General features: G+C 44.1%; 1 protein-coding gene across 1 annotated transcript; it reads left to right on the top strand.

The window, feature by feature from the left end:
- Positions 1-10,831: 10,831 nt before the first annotated feature.
- On the top strand, positions 10,832-20,567 carry LOC102447689 (olfactory receptor 52M1-like). The gene is made up of 2 exons (XM_006130072.3): positions 10,832-11,744; positions 20,512-20,567. Exons 1-2 carry the CDS (start codon positions 10,832-10,834, stop codon positions 20,565-20,567), a joined length of 969 nt encoding a protein of 322 aa, XP_006130134.3.
- Positions 20,568-20,883: the final 316 nt, after the last annotated feature.

Raw genomic sequence — 20,883 nt, 5'->3', positions numbered from 1 at the left:
CACAGTACTCCAGCTGAGGCCTAACTAGTGCAGAGTAGAGCGGCAGAATCATACATCTGGTCTGCTGTGATGAGCGGGAGACTGAGGGAGTCTGTGCATGGCAGTTGTGAATATTTATCATCACTTGGAAAAGCATGATGGCTAACGATACTATGCACATGCAAAATGATGTTTCCTAATGACACATACAAGGAACCCTTGCTGTTAGGTTTAAAAGTTTTATCCTTTTTATATTTATATTTTAGGTTTAATGATGAAAGCAATGTAGCAATGTAGTTTAATGAGGTAGCAATAATATAGTAACGTAAGGTAACAACATTAACTCCCATTTAATATTCTATTAAACTAAGTCCTTTCAATTAAATGCATAGTCCTTCAATTTAAAGTTTAGTAAGTTGAGTAATTGTTTCCTTGTTTTAAAGTGTAGTGAGTAAAGAGATAGAGTTTTGGTATTGTGTCTGTGTTAATGAAACTAGAGCAATGTTGAAGGCCAATGCCTTAATTGTTTGATTTACAATGCCTTTTTGCTTTGCCCAATGAAGATATTGATTTTATGCTCTTCCTCGAGACTCCATGTAAAAGATTGTTTATGTGTGAAAGTGGTATGTATGTGTCGAGATAAAGGTGCAAAAGTTATTGCTCAGAACCGGATGGCCAAAGAAGGAGGGGTGAGCGTGGGTGAAGACAGACTGTGAAAGACAGACTGCGAAGAGACATATCAGCATCAGAAAAAACCATCAGTGCATAGCCATGGTCAGGGATTGGCAGAATTGATGGCTCTAAAGGTGGAGGGGGAGGCACCCCTGAAAACAAATGATTAAATCCAGGACAGGATGAGCCTTTCAAGATGTTTTGGGAATGAATGTCAACATCAGAGGATAACAGTAACAGGTCACAGACTGACACAGGGAAATCCATAAAGGAGAGGATTATAAAAGCAGGGTGCCTTGCTATGGGACTTTGGGTTCATCTTGCCACCAACTCCAGGGGAGCTTCGGATCGATCGACTGACAAAGGCCCTGCTCTCCCTCTGTGTTCAATCTGCCTGGCTACTAGATTGATACAGAATCTGGAATGGTAACTATGACATCGTCTAGCGGGACTGTGTATACATGGTGTTTGTGTGTGCGAGTGACTGAAAAGCATATGTAACTGTTGTATTCTCAATAAATGCTGCCTTTTCCCCTGTAAAAGATCTTGTGTGCTTCATTTAAACATAAGATTGCTCCCTTTTGAGATCTCTAGACTGAGCTAAAATATGTGATAAAAGGTGCACAGAGCTCTGAAAGAACACATGAGGATAACACTACAATGTTTTGTAACCCTTTGCAGTTAACTAAATGGAGATATACTTATCTTATAGAACTGGAAGGGACCTTGAGAAGTCATCAAGTCCACTCCCCTTCACTCATAGTAAGACCAAGTATCATCCCTGAGGGATTTAGCCCAGCTTGCTCAATGGCCCCTTCAAGGAATGAATTCACAACCCTGGGTTTATCAGCCCAATGCTCAAACCATTGAGCTATTCACACTATGGTCCAAGGCTATTATACCGCCTCCATCCCATTGCTTCACTATATTAATGAGTAACACTCCTTCAAGAAAGTAACAGGGCAGGTATGGCATTCTCTGCTCCAAAGCATCACCCTGGCACCCCCACATCTGCAATATTGTTATAATTCTTGTGTGTTTTATACATGGCGTATCATGCAAAGTATCACTGGAAAGGATATGAGTTTTTAAATATGATGAACCTTTTGCATGCATGTACCATATTTGAAAGTCGTTTGCTCCTAGTTAACGCCCACAAAGAGCTTAAATGTAATTTTACCAGTACATTGTGGATGCACCAGTCAAGGAAATGGCTCATTATGGAACACAATAGGCCTTAGAAGACACTTCACACCATGTGATCTGTGCTGGGGGATTTTGCTAGGAAAAATGAGGCTCCTACCACACAGCAGAAGCTATAATAGAGGAAGCAACAGCCTCACTTGGTGTAACTTTTCTGTAACTGGACGTCACAGATTGCTGCAGTGGCACAGGAGCCAAGCAAACTGAGCTGTAAACAGGGGAGTTTGAGTTGGAGTTTGTAAAGGGAGTTTGGATTGTGGGACTTGTTTGGAGTTTGTTTTTGCTGTGGAGAGGGTGTTTTGGTTTGTTTTTGTGTTCACCGGACTAATAGGATTTTGGTCAGAAAGTAGATAAAACACAGAGGCATTAGTGGCCATGGCCCAAGTAGTAGAGAACACAAGGAGGATGATTGGATGTGGTAGCTGCGGTAAGTACATGATTCTGGAGGGGGTACCTGAAAGGAGTTTTGTTTGCATGAAGTGCCGCCTGATAGAGCTGATGGAAGAAAAGATCCGAGAACTGGAGATGCAGGTGGAAACTCTGGTCAAGTTTAAAAGGGGGTTTGATAAGATAATGGGGCAAAGGCATGACGTGGCTGAAGGGGAAAGCTTAGTTGAGCCAGATATGCAGATGGAAGCAGGATCAAGGGCCTCAGAGGGGGGACTGCTGGGCGAAGAAAATGGACAGTGGAAGCATGTGACTCAGAGGACCAGGCAGAGGAAAAGATGGGTCAGTGAAGGAAAAATAGAGCTCAAGAACAGGTATGTGGAGCTGGAAAATGTAGAAGGGGTACAGCAGGTAGATAATGAGGATGGAAGGGTAAGGAAGAAGAGAAGAGTGGCTAGTCCCATAGATAAAGGGGAAGACTTAATGGAGATAACACCAATAATGAGCATTAGGATTACAAGGGAAAATAGGAATGGCAAGGACTTGCAGCCAGAGGTAGCTAGAGATAGACCAGAGAATTGCACTATCACTAGGAAAAGGCAGGTCTACGTGATTGGGGATTCCTTATTGAGAAGAATAGATAGGCCTGTAACCAGAGCTGATCCAGAGAATAGAAGGGTATGCTGTCTGCCAGGTGCTAAGATAAGAGATGTGGAAATTAGGTTGAAGAGAATTATTAAGGGAGCAGGAAGGAATCCATTGATCATCCTTCATGTAGGAACAAATGATACGGCTAGATTCTCGCTGGAACAAATTAAGAGAGACTATGCTAGGCTGGGGAGGATGCTCAAGGAAATTGAGGCTCAGGTGATCTTTAGTGGGATTCTGCCTGTTCCTAGAGAAGGGCAACTAAGATGTGACAGGATTATGATGATCAATAGATACCTTAGGCAGTGGTGCTATAAGGAGGGCTTTGGGATGTATGGTCACTGGGAGGCATTTATGGACAGAGGACTGTTCTCTAGAGATGGACTTCACCTAAGTAGGGAGGGAAATAGACTTCTAGGATGGAGGCTGGCTCAACTTATTAAGAGAGCTTTAAACTAGGAATTTGGGGGAGACGGTTGGGAGATGCCCAGGTAATCTCTACGCAAGATTTTAACACCGAGAGGGAGGAAAACGAAGTAAGAAAGGATATATCTGGGGTTAGGAGAATGAACATGAGGAAGGGTGGGGTGGATACTAGTCTAATAGGTCATATTGGAGGTATAACGTCTGTGCCAAATTGGGTAAAGAATGTGAATGAGGCCAAATAGCAAAAATTAAGATGTTTGTACACCAATGCGAGGAGCCTAGGTAACAAAAAGGAGGAACTAGAGCTATTGGTCCAGGAAGTGAAACCGGATATTATAGGAATAACAGAAACATGGTGGAATACTAGGCATGACTGGAGTACAGGTATTGAAGGGTATGTGCTGTTTAGGAAAGACAGAAATAAGGGTAAAGGTGGTGGAGTCACATTGTATATCAAAGATGAGGTAGATTGTAAAGAAATAAAAAGTGATGGAATGGAGAAGACAGAGTCCGTTTGGGCAAAAATCACATTGGGGAAGAAAACTATCAGATCCTCCCCGGGATAGTGCTTGGGGTGTGTTATAGACCACCAGGATCCAATTTGGATATGGATAGAGACCTCTTTAATGTTTTTAATGAAGTAAATACTCATGGAAACTGTGTAATCATGGGAGATTTCAACTTTCCAGATATAGATTGGAGAACAAGTGCTAGTAATAATAATAATAGGGCTCAGATTTTCCTAGATGTGATAGCTGATGAATTCCTGCATCAAGTAGTTGCTGAACCAACAAGGGGGGGATGCTATTTTAGATTTGGTTTTGGTGAGTAGTGAGGACCTCATAGATGAAATGGTTGTAGGAGACAACCTTGGCTCGAGTGATCATGAGCTAATTCAGTTTAAATTAAATGGAAGGATAAAGAAAAATAAATCTGAGACTAGGGTTTTTGATTTTAAAAGGGCTAACTTTAGTAAATTAAGGAAATTAGTTAGGGAAGTTGATTGGACTAAAGAAATTATGGATCTTAAAGTGGAGGAGGCCTGGAATTATTTTAAGTTAAAGTTGCAGAAGCTGTCAGAAGCCTGTATCCCTAGAAAAGGGAAAAAATTTATAGGCAGGTGTGTTAGACCAAGCTGGATGAGCAAGCATCTCAGAGAGGTGATTAAGAAAAAGCAGAAAGCATATAAGGAGTGGAAAATGGGAGGGATCAGTAAAGAAAGCTACCTTATTGAGGTTAGAGCATATAGGGATAAAGTGAGAAAGGCTAAAAGTCAGGTAGAGTTGGACCTTGCAAAGGGAATTAAAACCGATAGTAAAAAGTTTTATAGCCATATAAATAGGAAAAAAACAAAAAGGATGGAGTGGAGGTTAAGGATAATCTAGGAATGGCCCAATATTTGAACAAATATTTTGCTTCAGTCTTTAATGAGGCTAATGAAGAGCTTAGGGATAATGGTAGCATAACAAATGGGGCTAAGGATGTGGAGGTAGATATTACCATATTCGAGGTAAAAGTCAAACTTGAACAGCTTAATGGGAGTAAATCGGGGGGCCCAGATAATCTTCATCCAAGAATATTAAAGGAACTGGCACATGAACTTGCAAGTCCATTAGCAAAAATTTTTAATAAATCTCTAAGCTCAGGGGTTGTACCATTTGACTGGAGAATTGCTAATATAGTTCCGATTTTTAAGAAAGGGAAAAAAAGCGACCCGGGTAACTATAGGCCTGTTAGTTTGACATCTGTAGTATGTAAGATCCTGGAAAAATTTTGAAGGAGAAAGTAGTTAGAGACATTGAGGCTAATGGAAATTGGGACAAATTACAACATGGTTTTACAAAAGGTAGATCGTGCCAAACCAACCTGATCTCCTTTTTTGAGAAAGTAACAGATTTTTTAGATAAAGGAAATGCAGTGGATCTAATCTACCTCGACTTTAGTAAGGCATTTGAGACAGTACCACATGGGGAATTATTGGTTAAATTGGAAAAGATAGGGATTAATATAAAAGTTGAGAGGTGGATAAGCAACTGGTTAAAGGGGAGACTACAGAGGGTCATATTGAAAGGTGAACTGTCAGGTTGGAGGAAGGTTAATAGCGGAGTTGTTCAGGGATCAGTTTTGGGGCCAATTTTATTGAATCTTTTTATTGCTGATCTTGGCACCAAAAGTGGAAGTGTCCTAATAAAATTTGCGGATGACACAAAGTTGGGAGCTATTGCCAATTCAGAAAAGGATCGGGATATCATACAGGAAGATCTGGATGATCTTGTAAATTGGAGTGATAGCAATAGGATGAAATTTAATAGTGAGAAGTGTAAGTTTATGCATTTAGGGATTAATAACAAGAATTTTAGTTATAAACTGGGGACACATCAGTTGGGAGTAATGGAGGAGGAGAAGGACCTCGGAGTCCTGGTTGATTATAGAATGACTATGAGCCGCCATTGTGACATGGCCGTGAAAAAGGCTACGATCTTGGGATGTATTAGGCGAGGTATTTCCAGTAGGGATAAGGAGGTGTTAGTGCCATTATACAAGGCATTGGTGAGACCCCATTTGGAATACTGTGTGCAGTTCTGGTCTCCCATGTTTAAGAAGGATGAATTCAAACTGGAACAGGTACAAAGAAGGGCCACTAGGATGATCCGAGGAATGGAAAACCTGTCTTATGGAAGGAGACTCAAGGAGCTTGGCTTGTTTACTTTAACCAAAAGAAGGCTGAGGGGAGACATGATTGCACTTTTTAAATATATTAGAGGGATAAATACCAGGGAGGGAGAGGAATTATTTAAGTTTAATACCAATGTGGACACAAGAACAAATGGATATAAGCTGGCTAGTAGGAAGTTTAGACTTGAGATTAGATGAAGGTTTCTAACCATTAGAGGAGTGAGGTTCTGGAACGGCCTTCCAAGGGAAGTAGTGGGGGCAAAAGATCTATCGGTTTCAAGATTAAACTAGATGGGTTTATGAAGGGGATGGTTTGATGAGATAACATGATCTTGGTAACTAATTGACCATTCATTATCAGTGGGAAATAGGTCAATGGAGGGATGATAGGAGTTACTATAGAGAACTTTCTGGGTGTCTGGCTGATGAGTCTTGCCCACATGCTCAGGGTTTAGCTGATCGCCATATTTGGGGTTGGGAAGGAATTTTCCTCCAGGGTAGATTGGCAGAGGCCCTGGAGGTTTTTCGCCTTCCTCTGTAGCATGGGGCACAGATCACAGCTGGAGGATTCTCTGCATCTTGGGGTCTTCAAAGTATTTGAAGGCTTCAATATCTGAGATCTAGGTGAGAGGATTATTCTAGGAGGGGTGGGTTAGATTTTGTGGCCTGCACTGTGCAGGGGGTCAGACTAGATGATCATAATGGTCCCTTCTGACCTTAAAGTCTATGAGTCTATGAGTCTATGAGTCAAAAATAACTGAAGAGCAAGGGCTGAAATGGGGCTGAGAGCTCAGTTGAATGGGATTTATAGATGGTGTATAGTAGATTGGTGGACTAATTCAACTATCAAGGTGAGACTCTGCTTGATTCAGACCCTGACTTGGATATGGGACTTAGATTGTGCTTTGGGTTATTTCTTAGGTGACGAGTTTTGGTCTATTTGCTATTACTTATAATCACTTAGGGTGTGTCTACTCAGCAAAGTTATTTCAGAATGATGGCCCTTATTCCGAAATAACTACGCGAGTATCTACACAGCAATTCCATTATGTTGAAATAATTTCAAAATAACGGACGACTTGTTCTGGCTTCTGTAAACTTCGTTCTATGAAGAATAATGCCTATTCCAAAATAGCTATTTCAAAATAAGGCGCGTGTAGACGCTCCATTTCTGCTATTTTATAATTAGCCCCTCTACCTGGCCATTCTAAGTTATTCCTCCTGGGGCTCTAAATCGAGATAACACATCTACATTAGGGAATGTTGAGGTTTCTCTGCAGTATAGACGTGCTATTTCAAAATAAACTATTTTGGAATAACTATTCTGAAATAAATGCAGTGCAGCCTTGGGTGCACCTACACTGCACTATAGCTTGAAATAAGATACACAAATTGCATATCTTATTTCAAAATAGCTTATTTCATAATTCGCGCTGTCTACACAGTGCCAAATTTCAAAATAACCCGCTATTCCAAAATATCCCTTACTTCTCATCGAATGAGGTTTACAGGGACGCTGGAAAAGCAAGCCCATTATATTTTGAAATAACGGGCTTGCTATGAAGACATGGGATAGCTATTTTGGGATACTTCAGTATCCCAAAATAGCATTGCAGTGTAGATGTAGCCTTACCATCAGACCTTATACTCTCAATAAATACGGTTGATATTTTTAACCCACAACAGTGTATTGTTTGTCAGACAAAATGCAAATTGGATCAGGGCCTGTTGTACAGATTTGGGGTCATCGGGTGGAACTGGCTGGAGTCTCTCTGTTGTTCTTCCGAGAGTGACTATTGAAAGGATGCATGTAACTTATGTTGGGTGTGTCCCTGACTGATTTTGGCTATGTAAATATAAGTCCAGGAGAAGACTGCAGCTTGTCACAGCCAGGCAGTGTGAATGAGAGCCCAGTTCGCAATGCCAGATGGTTAAACCGTACCCCACTTCCAGGTTACACCCCAGGAAGGTGCCATGCCAAAATTATTGACAGAGACACTCTGCTTATGGAAGGGAAGCTGGGATTCATGGGTTCTATCTGCCAATCTCTTTGTCAACCTGACCAAGACATGTTTGCCAGTGCCTGAGTTTACCTATCTGTATCATGGGGATATGTTCAGAGTGACTTTTGCTTGCTATGGCTTTGAAGACATTTGAATGAAAGGGGCAGCCAAATATAATGGTAGTTACTGAGGATAATTAATAATCTCTACCTCCAAAGTGATATTCCCCTGTGTCTGCTAAAAATGTTCTGGGTTCCCCTTTGTCATCTGTCCCCAGATCTCTCTGTCTACAATCGACACAGCCTCTATGGGCATTTACAGGGAATAAGATCTGTGGAGATGGAGGCATTATCTTGTGTTTACTTACGAACCAAACATACACAGATTAGCCAATTCCCCTCTGACTCAGCAGAGAACTCAAGAGATCACCTCTCCCTTTGGGAAGGACCCTTAATTACTGTTTACTCTTAAAGTTGGATCGATACTATATTATACTGAAAGGTTTCTCCACAGTCTATTTACATCCAAAGGCTGCTTCTCCCCTCGACACTAAGCGCACTCCACTGGGAGATCATAGAACTATATTATAAGTTGTTCACACCCCTAAGTAATTTCTCGGCATGGGATGTTGCCGTAGATGCTGGAGCAAGAGAGGTGCGGGATACAACTGTCTGAAGGGGCTTCCCAGGTAAGAAGCTTCCCTCTCAGAATTCCCCAGTACCCATCTCTTGCTGGGAGCGGCATAGGTTTGATGGCACAGAGACTAGGTCTGTTTTCCTTTCTGCTCTGCACAGCCATGAAACACCACACTTCCTTACTACTTCTGATGATTTTGCTCCAGGTTCATGAGGCAAAATGTCCCACTTGGCAGTTTCCCCACTGAGCTGATGGCTTCCAAACCAGAGGAGGCTGCATGCCAGTGGCTTATGCTTTTATATATGTGCCACGCAAGGCCACATTCTGAAGCTGTGGCCCAGACATTGCTGTCTGAGGCAAATCTCTCTTCAGTGTAAGCACTGAGGAAACACCTCAGGAGCCAGCCGTGTGATAATGCACAGAGTCTGTTACCTCCTTCTCTTGCATTTGAGGGCTCTGGCGTTTTCATGTGCTGAAAAGCATGGCGGGGCTAGGGACAAAGGAACAATGAGAAGACTTTTTCAACATGGGCATCTTGTCTCTAAGGTGTTAGGTCCGAAAATTTCAAAAAAAATAGTTAAGTAGAAACTGGGCCTCGAAAATTACAGCCCGAATGCTTGATGTTTGGGATGCTTGTAAGCAACAGAAAATGAGTTGTCCATATAGAAGGTGTCAGAGCACCTTACCCAAGTCAATGCCACCAGCATCAAGCTCAACGAAAAATCCATTTGTGAATCCCATTCAGGTAAGCTCGTTCCTCCTATAATGTTTCAGGCAAGGAGCTAGTAGGAAGTTTATACTTGAGATTAGACGAAGGTTTCTAACCATTAGAGGAGTGAAGTTCTGGAACAGCCTTCCAAGGGAAGTAGTGGGGGCAAAAGATCTATCTGGCTTCAAGATTAAACTAGATGGGTTTATGAAGGGGATGATTTGATGAGATAACATGATCTTGGTAACTAATTGACCACTCATTATCAAAGGTAAATAGGTCAATGGAGGGATGATAGGAGTTACTATAGAGAACTTTCTGGGTGTCTGGCTGGTGAGTCTTGCCCACATGCTCAGGGTTCAGCTGATCGCCATATTTGGGGTCAGGAAGGAATTTTCCTCCAGGGTAGATTGGCAGAGGCCCTGGAGGTTTTTTGCCTTCCTCTGTGACATGGGGTACAGATCACAGCTGGAGGATTCTCTGCATCTTGGGGTCTTCAAAGTATTTGAAGGCTTCAATATCTGAGATCTAGGTGAGAGGATTATTCTAGGAGGGGGTGGGTGAGATTCTGTGGCCTGCACTGTGCAGGGGGTCAGACTAGATGATCATAATGGTCCCTTCTAACCTTACAGTCTATGAGTCTATGAGCTGCACAGGGGTAATATGGGTTCTGTAAATAAAATCTTGTATCAGTGTTACATGTTCAGACTTTCAATGGAACTCGATGTTCCCTTCTTCACGTGTTGTGAGAGACAGTAAATACACAAGGGCTCCATTTTGGGCATGGAGTGGGGGGGAGCAGCCATGCACTCTGGGACGTGGCTAGCTTTTCATCCCGTTCCTCATATGCTAAGGGAGTGAGGGGGAAGTGCTTCCATTCCGTGCCTGCCTTTCACATCTGGCTGGTAAAGGTAAAAAGTGGAAACTAGCTCAAATTACAAAGGATGTATCGAAGTAAACAACACAGGTATGCAGGAGCAAGATTAGAAAGGTAAAGGCACAGAATGAGCTCAAACTAGCTAGCGACATAGAGGAAAACAAGAAGACATTCTATACATATTTTAGAAGCAAGGGGAAGACCAAGGACAGGGTAGGCCCAGTGCTCAGTGATGAGGGAGAAACAAAAACAGGAAACTTGGAAATGGAAATGTGATATAAAGGTTTCCCACATAAGCGTGTGTGGGAATTATTATGCGTGGAACGCCATCATATTTGGAATTGGCATTAGTCGGGTCAGTGGTTCATGGTTCATTTCTCAGAATGATGAAAATGTCAGTTTGCTGAGTGCAAAGAGTGTCCTGTCGACTTCACCCATGAGAAAAATGTCCATTGGTTCACGCACTGTCTCATATTTATATTTTCTCCACACCCAGGTTTTTGTACGGGGGCTATCGCCTTAGGTCCTGGGCACAAACAGAAAGTCAGGAGAACATACGGTACCTGCCGAAGACAACATTTCTCTTCCAGAGTTGGGCTCTTTCTCCCCTGCTCCATGTCCAACTCCAACACCACTGACTTCACCAATCCTTCCGTCTTCATCCTGCTGGGCATTCCTGGCCTGGAGGCCGCCCATGTCTGGATCTCCATCCCCTTCTGCGCCACATACATTGTAGCCATCTTGGGGAACGTTACCATCCTTTTCATTGTGAAGAGGGAGCCGAGTCTGCATGGGCCCATGTACTATTTCCTCTGCATGCTGGCCACCACCGACCTGGGCCTGTGTAACACCATCCTGCCCAAATCGCTGAGCATCTTCTGGTTCAATTCCAGGGAGATCTATTTCAGTGCCTGCCTCGCCCAAATATATTTAATTAACTGCTTTGCAGTCATGGAGTCTGGGATCTTCGTGGCCATGGCTTTTGATCGCTACGTGGCCATCTGTGAGCCCCTGAGACATTCCACCATCCTGACCAACCGTGTGGTGGCCAAGATCGGCCTGACCGTGGCACTGCGTGGCAGCATGATTGTGCTTCCGTATCTCCTCCTGGCCCAGCAATGGCCATATTGCAGAACCAACATCATTGCCCATTCATACTGCAAGCACATATCTGTGGTGTCCCTGGCCTGCGCCGACATCCGTGTCAGTAGTTACTACAGCCTGACCGTGACAGTCTTTGTGACTGGTCTGGATGTGTTTTTTATATCAGTGTCCTATAGCCAGATTCTAAGGGCCATCTTCAGCCTCCGCTCAAAGGACGCCCGGCTCAAAACCTTTGGGACCTGCAGCTCCCACCTCTGTGCCATCTTAGTCTTTTATATCCCAGACGTCTTCTCCACTGTCATGCACCGGTTTGGTAGCAATGTGCCCCTGTATGTCCTCATTCTTTTTGCTAATGTGTACCTTGTGGTGCCCCCCATGCTACACCCCATTATCTATGGGATGAGGACCAAGCAAATCCGGGACAGTTTGCTCTGGGTTTTCACTCATAAAAGACCCTAAAGTTTCATTCTGGTGCATTCACTCTCAGACCGAACTCCACTCATGAGAAGGTTCTGGACCATCCTTCCTGAAGCACTAACTGGACAGTAAGAGAGACATTGGACTCTTTCCTGAGCTTACTGTGCTTCATCAGTATGACATGGGGGATCAGTGTAGGTACCACAAATTGAGTTGCCACCTCTCTTATTGCTTGTAACTAGACCCCCAACGCACCACCCTTGATCACATCTCTTCTATAAGGGTCCATCCCTGCTCTACCTCTTCTGCTCCACACCTTCCTGGCACTCACACCTCTCCTCCCCTCCTCTTGTCACTGGAACATCTCCATGTGTCCTTGAACTCATGCAGCTACAAGGCAGCTGCATCAGATTTTTGGTCATGGGAGAGGAACTTTAATCATGATTCCAGGGGCTACTTAGGCTCATGAAATATCTAGTGTTTTGGCCATTAACTTTCAAATTAGCTGACAGTAGCACTGTATCCAATTCCTATATAAAAAAGAATTTTAAATAAATATTAGAACCACTCAGCTCCAATACTAACAAGTTCTGATATTTTGTTGCAAGTCATTTAAGGGACACTGGTTAGGTTTAAAACTTTAGTGTGTGTTCTCACTTTATTACTAACTCTACAGAGAGAGGATTACTTCTCAGCTCTGGGTGGAGGAGAGCTAGAGTCTAATGGGACACAGTAGGGCACAGGTATGTTTGGGTACCTTGCCTTTCTCAGGCAGGAGCCAGTTCCAATCTTGAGGCAGCATGTGCTGGCTGTCTAGTTATGGGATTAGAACCCACCACCTTACATTGTCTAGGTTAGCTGTCCTACCTAGCCTGATCTAGAAACCACAACACCACTTTATATATAGGAGCATCAGAATGGCCATGCTAGGTCAAACCAGTGGTTTCTTATAGATAGATAGATAGATAGATAGATAGATGCATGTAACAGTAGGGTAGAGGATGATAAAATACAAATAGGATCAGATGAGAAACAGTGGCATGAACAATAATTGAATTTAATATATCATATAACAATAGACAACTAAAAGTGTCAATATTTTCAAGGGCTTATCTGCAAATTGTTGCTGTCTAAATGATAATATGGGTGAATGTGAATACCTTTTATTAAATGAGAATATTGATAAAGTAGGCAACACAGAAACTTGATGCAATGAGGATAATCAATGGTCATAGTGGGGTACAAAATATACCAGGACGGAATAGTTCATTCTGGGAGAGGATGACATTATATGTAGAACTGAAATAAAAATCTTCAGTGAACCAAACTGTACCATAGAATCTTTATGGCTAGTAATCCCATGCTTAATAATAAGAATGGAGCATTTGGGATATCACCTGACCAGGATGATGGTAGTAACCAGGAAATTCTAGGGGAAATCTCAAAGGCTATATAAATAAGCAACTTGATAATAGTGGGTGATTTCAGCTATCCTCATATTGACTAGATATATGACACCTCAGGGATGGACATAGAAAGAACATTTTTTGATACCTTAAGTAACTGCTTCTTGGAGCCGCTAGTCCTGGAACTCAAAAGAGGAGAGGCAATTCTTGATTTAGACTAAAGTAGAGCACAGGATCAGGTCCAAGAGGTGAATGTAGCTGAACTGCTTGATAATAGTGATCATAACAAAAAAAAATGTCTCCGAGGGAGAGCCATGTTAGTCTGTAACTTTAAAAACAATGAGTAGTTCTATGGCACGTTAGAGTATGTCAACACTGCCGTATTATTTCAGCATAACTGACATTATTCCAAAATAACACAATCCGTGTCTACACCACAAGCAGTTATTTCAACATAATGTCAAAATACTGTCTATTTGGAGGACTTCCTACTCTGATTCCAATAACCCTCATTTTATGAGGAGTAAGGGAAGTTGGAAGAATAGTGCTCTTCCTCAGACTTCTGTGTAGGAAAGCCAAATTTGCCTAAAGCTGAATTAAGCTATTTTGACTTAAGTTATGCAATTGATGTAGCTCAGGGGTTCCCAAACTTTTTGACACGGGGACCAGTAAATCCATTCACGAACTTTTGGAGGACCAGTAATGTTCATTTGCATATGTGCATATTCATTAATCAAATGATGAATATTCAAATAAGTTGTTTCTGGTCCTCTTAAATCTCCTAGTGCCAGCTTTAGCAAAGCTTTTGATATGGTCACCCACAATATTCTTGCCAGCAAGTTAAGGAATATGGATTGGATAAATGGGCTGTAAGACAGACAGAAAGCTGGTGAGACCAGGGTTTCCCAAACTTTTTACTTTAATTGGAACCCTTTTTTTTTCAGTTCTGCTTTTTGCAGCCCAAAAATATAAACACATAAAAAACCAACTGAGAAAATACCAGACATAGAACATGTCATAGAACATGTCTGGTATTTTCTCATTAGGTAAGTTGTATTATTACTAGATGTATCAGTTTGTAGTTTCGAACTGCCTGGCTGGTAAATGTGCTCAGGCTGCATGAGTGTGTCTATCAGCCGGACAGTTCACAACTACTCGAGGGGTTTATGTGTGTGGGTGGGGGGGAGAGGGGAACGGGGTCGGGTCAGTCCCACTCCCTGCAGGCCGATTCATTCCTTCCCCCTGCTCCCCTTGCTGCGCCTCTGGCCAGCCCCATTTCCCCCAACCTCCTTCCGGGCAGCCAGTTCTCCCCCGCTTCTCTTCCCAATCTCCCTTGGCCAGCCCCACTGCCTGCGTCCAGCCCTCCTTCCAGCGGCCACTTCTCCCACCCCACCCACATCTTCCCCGGCCAGCTCCCTGCCCCCAACCTCGCACCCCCGGGCAGCCCTGTTTCCACCGGCCCCTCAGTCTCTCCAGCCTGCTCTGATTCCCCCGTCCAGTTCTGCTTCCGGTGGCCAGCTCTCCCCTCCACCTCACCCCAGAATCCCCTGGCACCTGCACCTTCCCTTAGCCCTGCACCCTCCTGGTGCCTCCTTTTCCCCTCTTTTTCCCTAATACCCACCCCCTCACCTGTCTCTGTCCGATTCCCCTCCTGCCCCTCTGTGCCCTCACACACAATTTGTTCTATCCTGACTTTCCTCATGCCCACCCCTTCTTTCAAGCCTTCTCCCAGCACCTCCCTCTCCAGCGCCCTTCCCCTCTCCTCTCCTCTCCTCTCCTCTCCTCTCCTCTCCTCTCCTCTCCTCTCCTCTCCCAGCATTACCCTGTCCCCCTCCCACTGACACCTCCCCTCCTGCCCTTTCCCTCATGGTCTGCACTTGGCCCCCTGGCATTTGTCTCTCTCTCCCACACCCCTGTCCCTTGGTGCCTTCCCCTCCCAACCTCTTCTCCTTCCACCCCTCTCCCCACCCCTCTCCTTTCCTCGCTGCCGCCACCGCACGACCCGGTTCCCACCTTCTCCTTCCACGTTGCAGGGCCGGGGTCTGCGCTCAGGCCCCGGAGGCCGAACCCGGAGCCAGCCAGGCCCTGCCACATGCCTCCTGAGGGTTTCAAAACCCCGGGCCGTGATGTCACGTCCTCTCCGCCCACATGCAACGCCGCGCATGGGCGGCAGGCGGCGAGGAGGAGCTGCGCACGGCAGAGACGTACGGGGCCGAGGGGGACGCTCTGGGGGCGGGGTGGGAGGACGCGCGGGGGCAGGGCCCACTCCAGGCAGAGCCGGGGAGAGACCCAGCCCTACATAGCGCTGGAGCAGGGCCCCGGGTCTTAACTCGCCGGCACTTCCGGGTGCAGGGGCGCGGGACCTGATTCCATCGAATGGGTCAAATCTGCCTAAGGGTCAGCAGCCACCAGGCACGCTGAGGCCCGGCATTTTTTTCCATGGCCTGGTACCAGGCCACGGACCATAGTTTCGGAAACGCTGATGTAGCTCAAGTTGCGTAGCTTATTTTGGCTTTAGTCCTGCTGTGTAGACATGCCCTCAGAAACTAACAAACAAAGGAGACTCCAGCTCATCTGGAGAAGTGGGTTTTGCCCATGAAAGCTCATACTACATATATGGGGAAGGGGAACATGACACACAGATGAGGAAGTTAGTTAAAAAGAATATAAAAGGCACAGTGCTGAAATTGAAATCACTTCAAACTACATGGAATCTTTTTCAAGGCATCATAATAGAGGCTCGGTTAAGTGTATACATGAAATTTAAAGTAAAGAAGCCCAAGGAATGCTCAACATGGGTAAACAGAAAAGTAAAAGAGGAAGCTAGATTGCAATTGCAAAAAAAGGACTCCTTTAAAAAGCAGAAGTTAATTTTTTTTGAAAGAAATTGAAAGGAGCATAAACTCTGGCAAAACAGGGTAAAAATATCATTAGGAAACTCAAATTAGGAAACTCAAAAAGAGCCAAAAGTTGTTTAAGTACCTCTGAAGCAGGAAGCCTACTAAACAGCTGTTGAGACAACTGGATCATGGAGATGCTAAAGGAGCACTCAAGAATGACAAGGCCATTACGGAGAACCACAGTGAATACTTTGCATTGGTCTTCATGGCTGAGGATGTAAGGGAATTCCCAAACCTAAGAAATTCTTTTTAGATGACAAACCTGTGGAACTCTCTTAGATTGAGGTGTCATTAGAATGCATGGATAACAGTAATAAGTTACTAGACCAGAACATTTACTGATACCACTACAGGTCACCATATTCCTAAATGACTTGGAGAAAGTGGATAAGGGTGAGGTGGAAATGGTTGAAGATGATCCAAAACTACTTAAGATGGGTAAGTCCAAAGCAGCCTGCAAAAAGTTCCCAGGGATCTCACAAATGGGTGTGGACTAGGCAACACAATGGCAGATGAAATTCACCATTGAGAAATGCAAAGTGAGGCCCACCAGATAACATAATCTCAATTATACAAATGATGTGATGGGGGTGAAAAATTAGCTGTTATCACTCAGGACAGAGATCGTGGAGTCACTGTGGATAATACTCTGATAATGTGCAATCATTGTATCCTGGCCTATGATACAATTTTATTCGGGAATGAGGAGTGGACCAGAGAATCATTCATGACTAAGGTTAAGATTTTCTTAGCTATTTTTAGTAAAATCACGTACGGGTAATAAACAAAATTCACGTCAGCCTATCACCTGTAACTTTTACTAAAAATAATGGGGGGAGGTGACTGATAAGGGGGTGGTTAAAGCTCAGTCAGGAACCTGGAAGCCTGAGCCCCACTTTTTGAAGTGGTAGGGTCCAGCATCTGCTGCTAATAGCCCGCCATGGTCCTCACCACAGAGCCGGCATCTCTGAGCAAAGCCAGAGTGACAGAACTTTGGAGCGCCGGCAGCAAGTCCAGCTTCTGACAGCTCTGAAATGGTTTGAAAACCATTGTTTTGAATTGACAAGACTCTAGAGCATCCTCAAGTGGGCATTTTATTGATTACACCCAGAACTTAACCGGTTAAGTTGGTAACTCAAGTGGTCATCTTCTGCTCACCAGGAATCGTATGAATCACACACAGTATTTCAAAGTTAGTGACATACTCGGCAATATTACCTGCCTCATTTTATGTGTGTAGGAAGGGGGCCTGAAATATAAGCCCTTGTAGAGGAGTCCTAAGACCTAGGCTGAAGTAATTAAAACATTGCAGCTATAAAGCAAAATGCAATGCTAGCAAGGGTCTGGCTCATGGAATCTGGCACACAAGGGTGAAGTTGCAGAAACACGCCTTCGTAAGTAGAGTTTGTCATAAGAATATATATGCAAAGACGTTGCAGAAAGGTGGTAACGGAACTCCTCAATACGAACCGCATTCCCCAAAGGCTAAGTCTAGACTGCAGGTTTCTTTCAGAATAATCTTTTTTTTTTTCAGACGAGATCTTCCAAAAAAACTTCTTCCGAAGGAGAGCGTCCACACTGCAAGGCTACGTCTACATTGGCCCCTTTTCCGGAAGAGGCATGTTAATTTCACGAGTCGTAATAGGGAAATCCGCGGGGGATTTAAATATCCCCCGCGGCATTTAAATAAAAATGTCCGCCGCTTTTTTCCGGCTTTTAGAAAAGCCGGAAAAGAGCGTCTACACTGGCCCCGATCCTCCGGAAAAAAAGCCCTTTTCCGGAGGATCTTATTCCTACTTTGAAGGAATTCACTGAGGTGGGCCATAAGAATGGGCACACAGGTGTGACTGTACCTGTAACCACTGAGCCAGGGCCTTAAAACTGTGCTTTGTTGACAATAAGACTACCAGGTTCCTTCATTGGTAACCTAGGGGCCAGTTGATGCTTTCCTCTTTCTCCCTTCTGCTTTCCTCTTTCTCCTCATTTCCTGTTGTATTCATTCCGTAGCCCCTCCTGTATTCAGCATCCTCTCTGGCAGCCTCTCTCTCAATGTGCAAAATATGTTGCCACATTTCTTTTGTTTGTCTACAGCCTGCAACTGAATAACTCCAATGTCGCACCATTTTCACTGTTTTCAGTCATCTTGCTGCCTTTCTGTCCCTACGGCCCCTTCAAGCAAACGGAAAACAGAACAACCTGGGTAACCCCTTTGACAGCTCTCTAGCCTCCACATATAGCCTCACTTAAAATCCCCACCCCAGTGTAGGAACTGAAAATCTCCCACAGACCATCAGGCTGTGCATTTTACCTGGTCCCAGTGCCACTGAAATGGACTTTCCTGAGGCGCAACCTAGAAAGAGGGTAACACTAAACCCCCTGGGCCTCCTCTCAAACTGTGAGGCTGTGACAAATTGCAGTCCCCTCCTGGTCCTGCACTCACACAAACATTTTCTGGCAGGATAAACCCAGCTGAGTTACATGAATATTTCCTACCGCCATTCTTGGACTAACCATAGTCTCCGGCCAATTTCCCCCATCTCCCCATCCTAAGACCCTGGCCCTGGCCAGAAGCTAGGGTTACATAATACACGTACCTTAGGAGCTTCAGGGGTAGCCGAGTTCATCTGTTACAGAAAAAACAGCATATGGTCTGGTAGCACTTTATAGACTAATGAAACATGTAGATGGGATCATGACCTTTCATGGGCATAGCCCACTTCTTCAGATGACCGGAGTTATGAGTTGGGGATATGAAAACTCGAAATAAATAGGAGAGGGGAGAGAAAGAAAAAGGGAGGGGGTGGGAGACAGAGCCCCCGCACTCTTTCACTTGCTCTCATCCACCCTCACTTGCTCATTTTCACTGGGCTTGGGAGGGACCTTTTTGTTGCTTCTGCCAGAAGCCTGAGCAGTGTAGGTTTATAACTTGCTCTGCCCCTCCCTCAATATGGAGGGGACTGTGCACCAGGCTCTGTTCCTGAGCCGTTTTCCCTTTACACTGCAAACAGCACCGTGTTTTAGATAAAAAATACAAACCAGATTGACAAGGTACCAAAGCTAGATTTTAAATAATTCCATGTAATAAATGTACGGTTTAAATAGATTGCCTTAGATACTGAATTAAATCACAACCTGAGTTCTATAAACTAGAATCATAGAATCATAGAACACTAGAACTGGAAGAGACCGTGAGAGGTCATCGAGTCCAGTCCCCTGCCCTCAGAACAGGACCAAGTACCATCTAGACCATCCCTGATAGATGTCTTGTCTAATCTGCTCTTAGATATCTCCAGAAGTGGAGATTTCACAACCTCCCTACGCAACTTATTCCAGTATTTAACCACCCTGACAGTTAGGAAGTTTTTCCTAATGTCCAACCTAAACCTCCTAATCCTTGCAGCAATTTAAGCCCATTGCTTCTTGTCCTATCCTCAGAGGCCAAGGAGAACAATTTTTTCCCTCCTCCATGTGACACCCTTTTAGATATTGCAAAATCCAGCAAATAGGCAGGGTTTGAATCAAGCAGTGCCTGGACCCTGATGTTACAAACAGTTCACCAATGTTTCATACATGGGCAGCGTCTGCTCCTTTTCAGCCTGGTTCCACCCCGCAAGTCAATGTCATCGTCCCCCCAGCTAGGTTTTCAGGTGTTTAGTTGTAGGAAGAGTGAGACCAAGTGTGGATGTCACTTCTCCATTTTATAGCTTCTTTCATGTGGAGGGAACTGCATTGTCGCAAACAAAGCCCTCGCCAGAGTTAATGGAAAAGTACACACAGAAGATGGACTCCAGCGTCACATGACCTGGTCACATGTCATGGTATGCTTCCATGAGTCATAGCAGGGGTCCTTACCCATGTTCTAGCTAGAATGTCCTCAGGAAAGTCCATTTGGGGGGAAGGGGATGAGCTTCTTGTGATAATTGACTGGACCTCAAATGGAATAGTCCATAATGTTCCAGCTAGACTTGATGTAAACTATTCTGTGGCAGTTACCACGGGAGCAAACACATTTGCAGCACAAGCACATAGTCAATATTTGAAACTTCACATACAAAAATGAGACATGCTTACAAGCAGAATAATCGTAGTCAGCAAAACACAACTTCTCCATAGACACACAACATGTTTTGTACAAGAGATTTTTGCCATTACATAATAGTGGTGAACATAGGGAATGCCAGGCTGTTGTTTTGGGGTACAGAGCATTCTGAGATGTAATTTTGTATTTTGTATAAGAAATACCTCCATATCATGGACAAGACTGCGTTGTGGGCTGGATCACAGGAGAAAAGCATTCCTCAGCAGAGAGCCAAGGAAAATGAAGGTGTGGTTTCCCCTCCACTCATCACACATGCAATACGTGACGCACCTGAAAATGTCCCTCTCATGTTCTTTGTTCAGTGAGTGTCTCCTGAATGTTTTATTTCTAACCTTAGCCTAACACAAATCTTTTACCACAGTATGTGAGGAGTCATTCGCCTCCTCAGTCCTCATCCTCTTCCCGTACATACCAATGTAGTGTAGCCTACATTACATTTTTTGAGGAGTAACATTAGTTCGAACCAAGGGGTTTGGTTCGAACTAATGCATCCCGGCATGCACTTTCACTTTCAAAACAGCTGTTCAGTGGAGTAGCACACCGGCGAGATCATGCTAATGAAGCATGGGATATTTAAATCCCTGCTTCACTGACTATTTCTAATGCCTACATTTGCATCCCTAGTTCAAACTAGGGTGCAAGTGTAGACATACCCTTACAAATTACAAAGACAGCCTCCCCACCTTTTGATATTCATAGTAACTCCAAATTAGCCTCTTAATTGACTCTTACAATAAGCAA

This window comes from Pelodiscus sinensis, chromosome 1, assembly GCF_052426305.1.
Source record: "Pelodiscus sinensis isolate ZL-2025 chromosome 1, ASM5242630v1, whole genome shotgun sequence".
Taxonomy (NCBI): domain Eukaryota; kingdom Metazoa; phylum Chordata; order Testudines; family Trionychidae; genus Pelodiscus; species Pelodiscus sinensis.
Note: the sequence above shows the minus strand (reverse complement) of the source record. Positions and strands in the feature narration are given on the sequence as shown.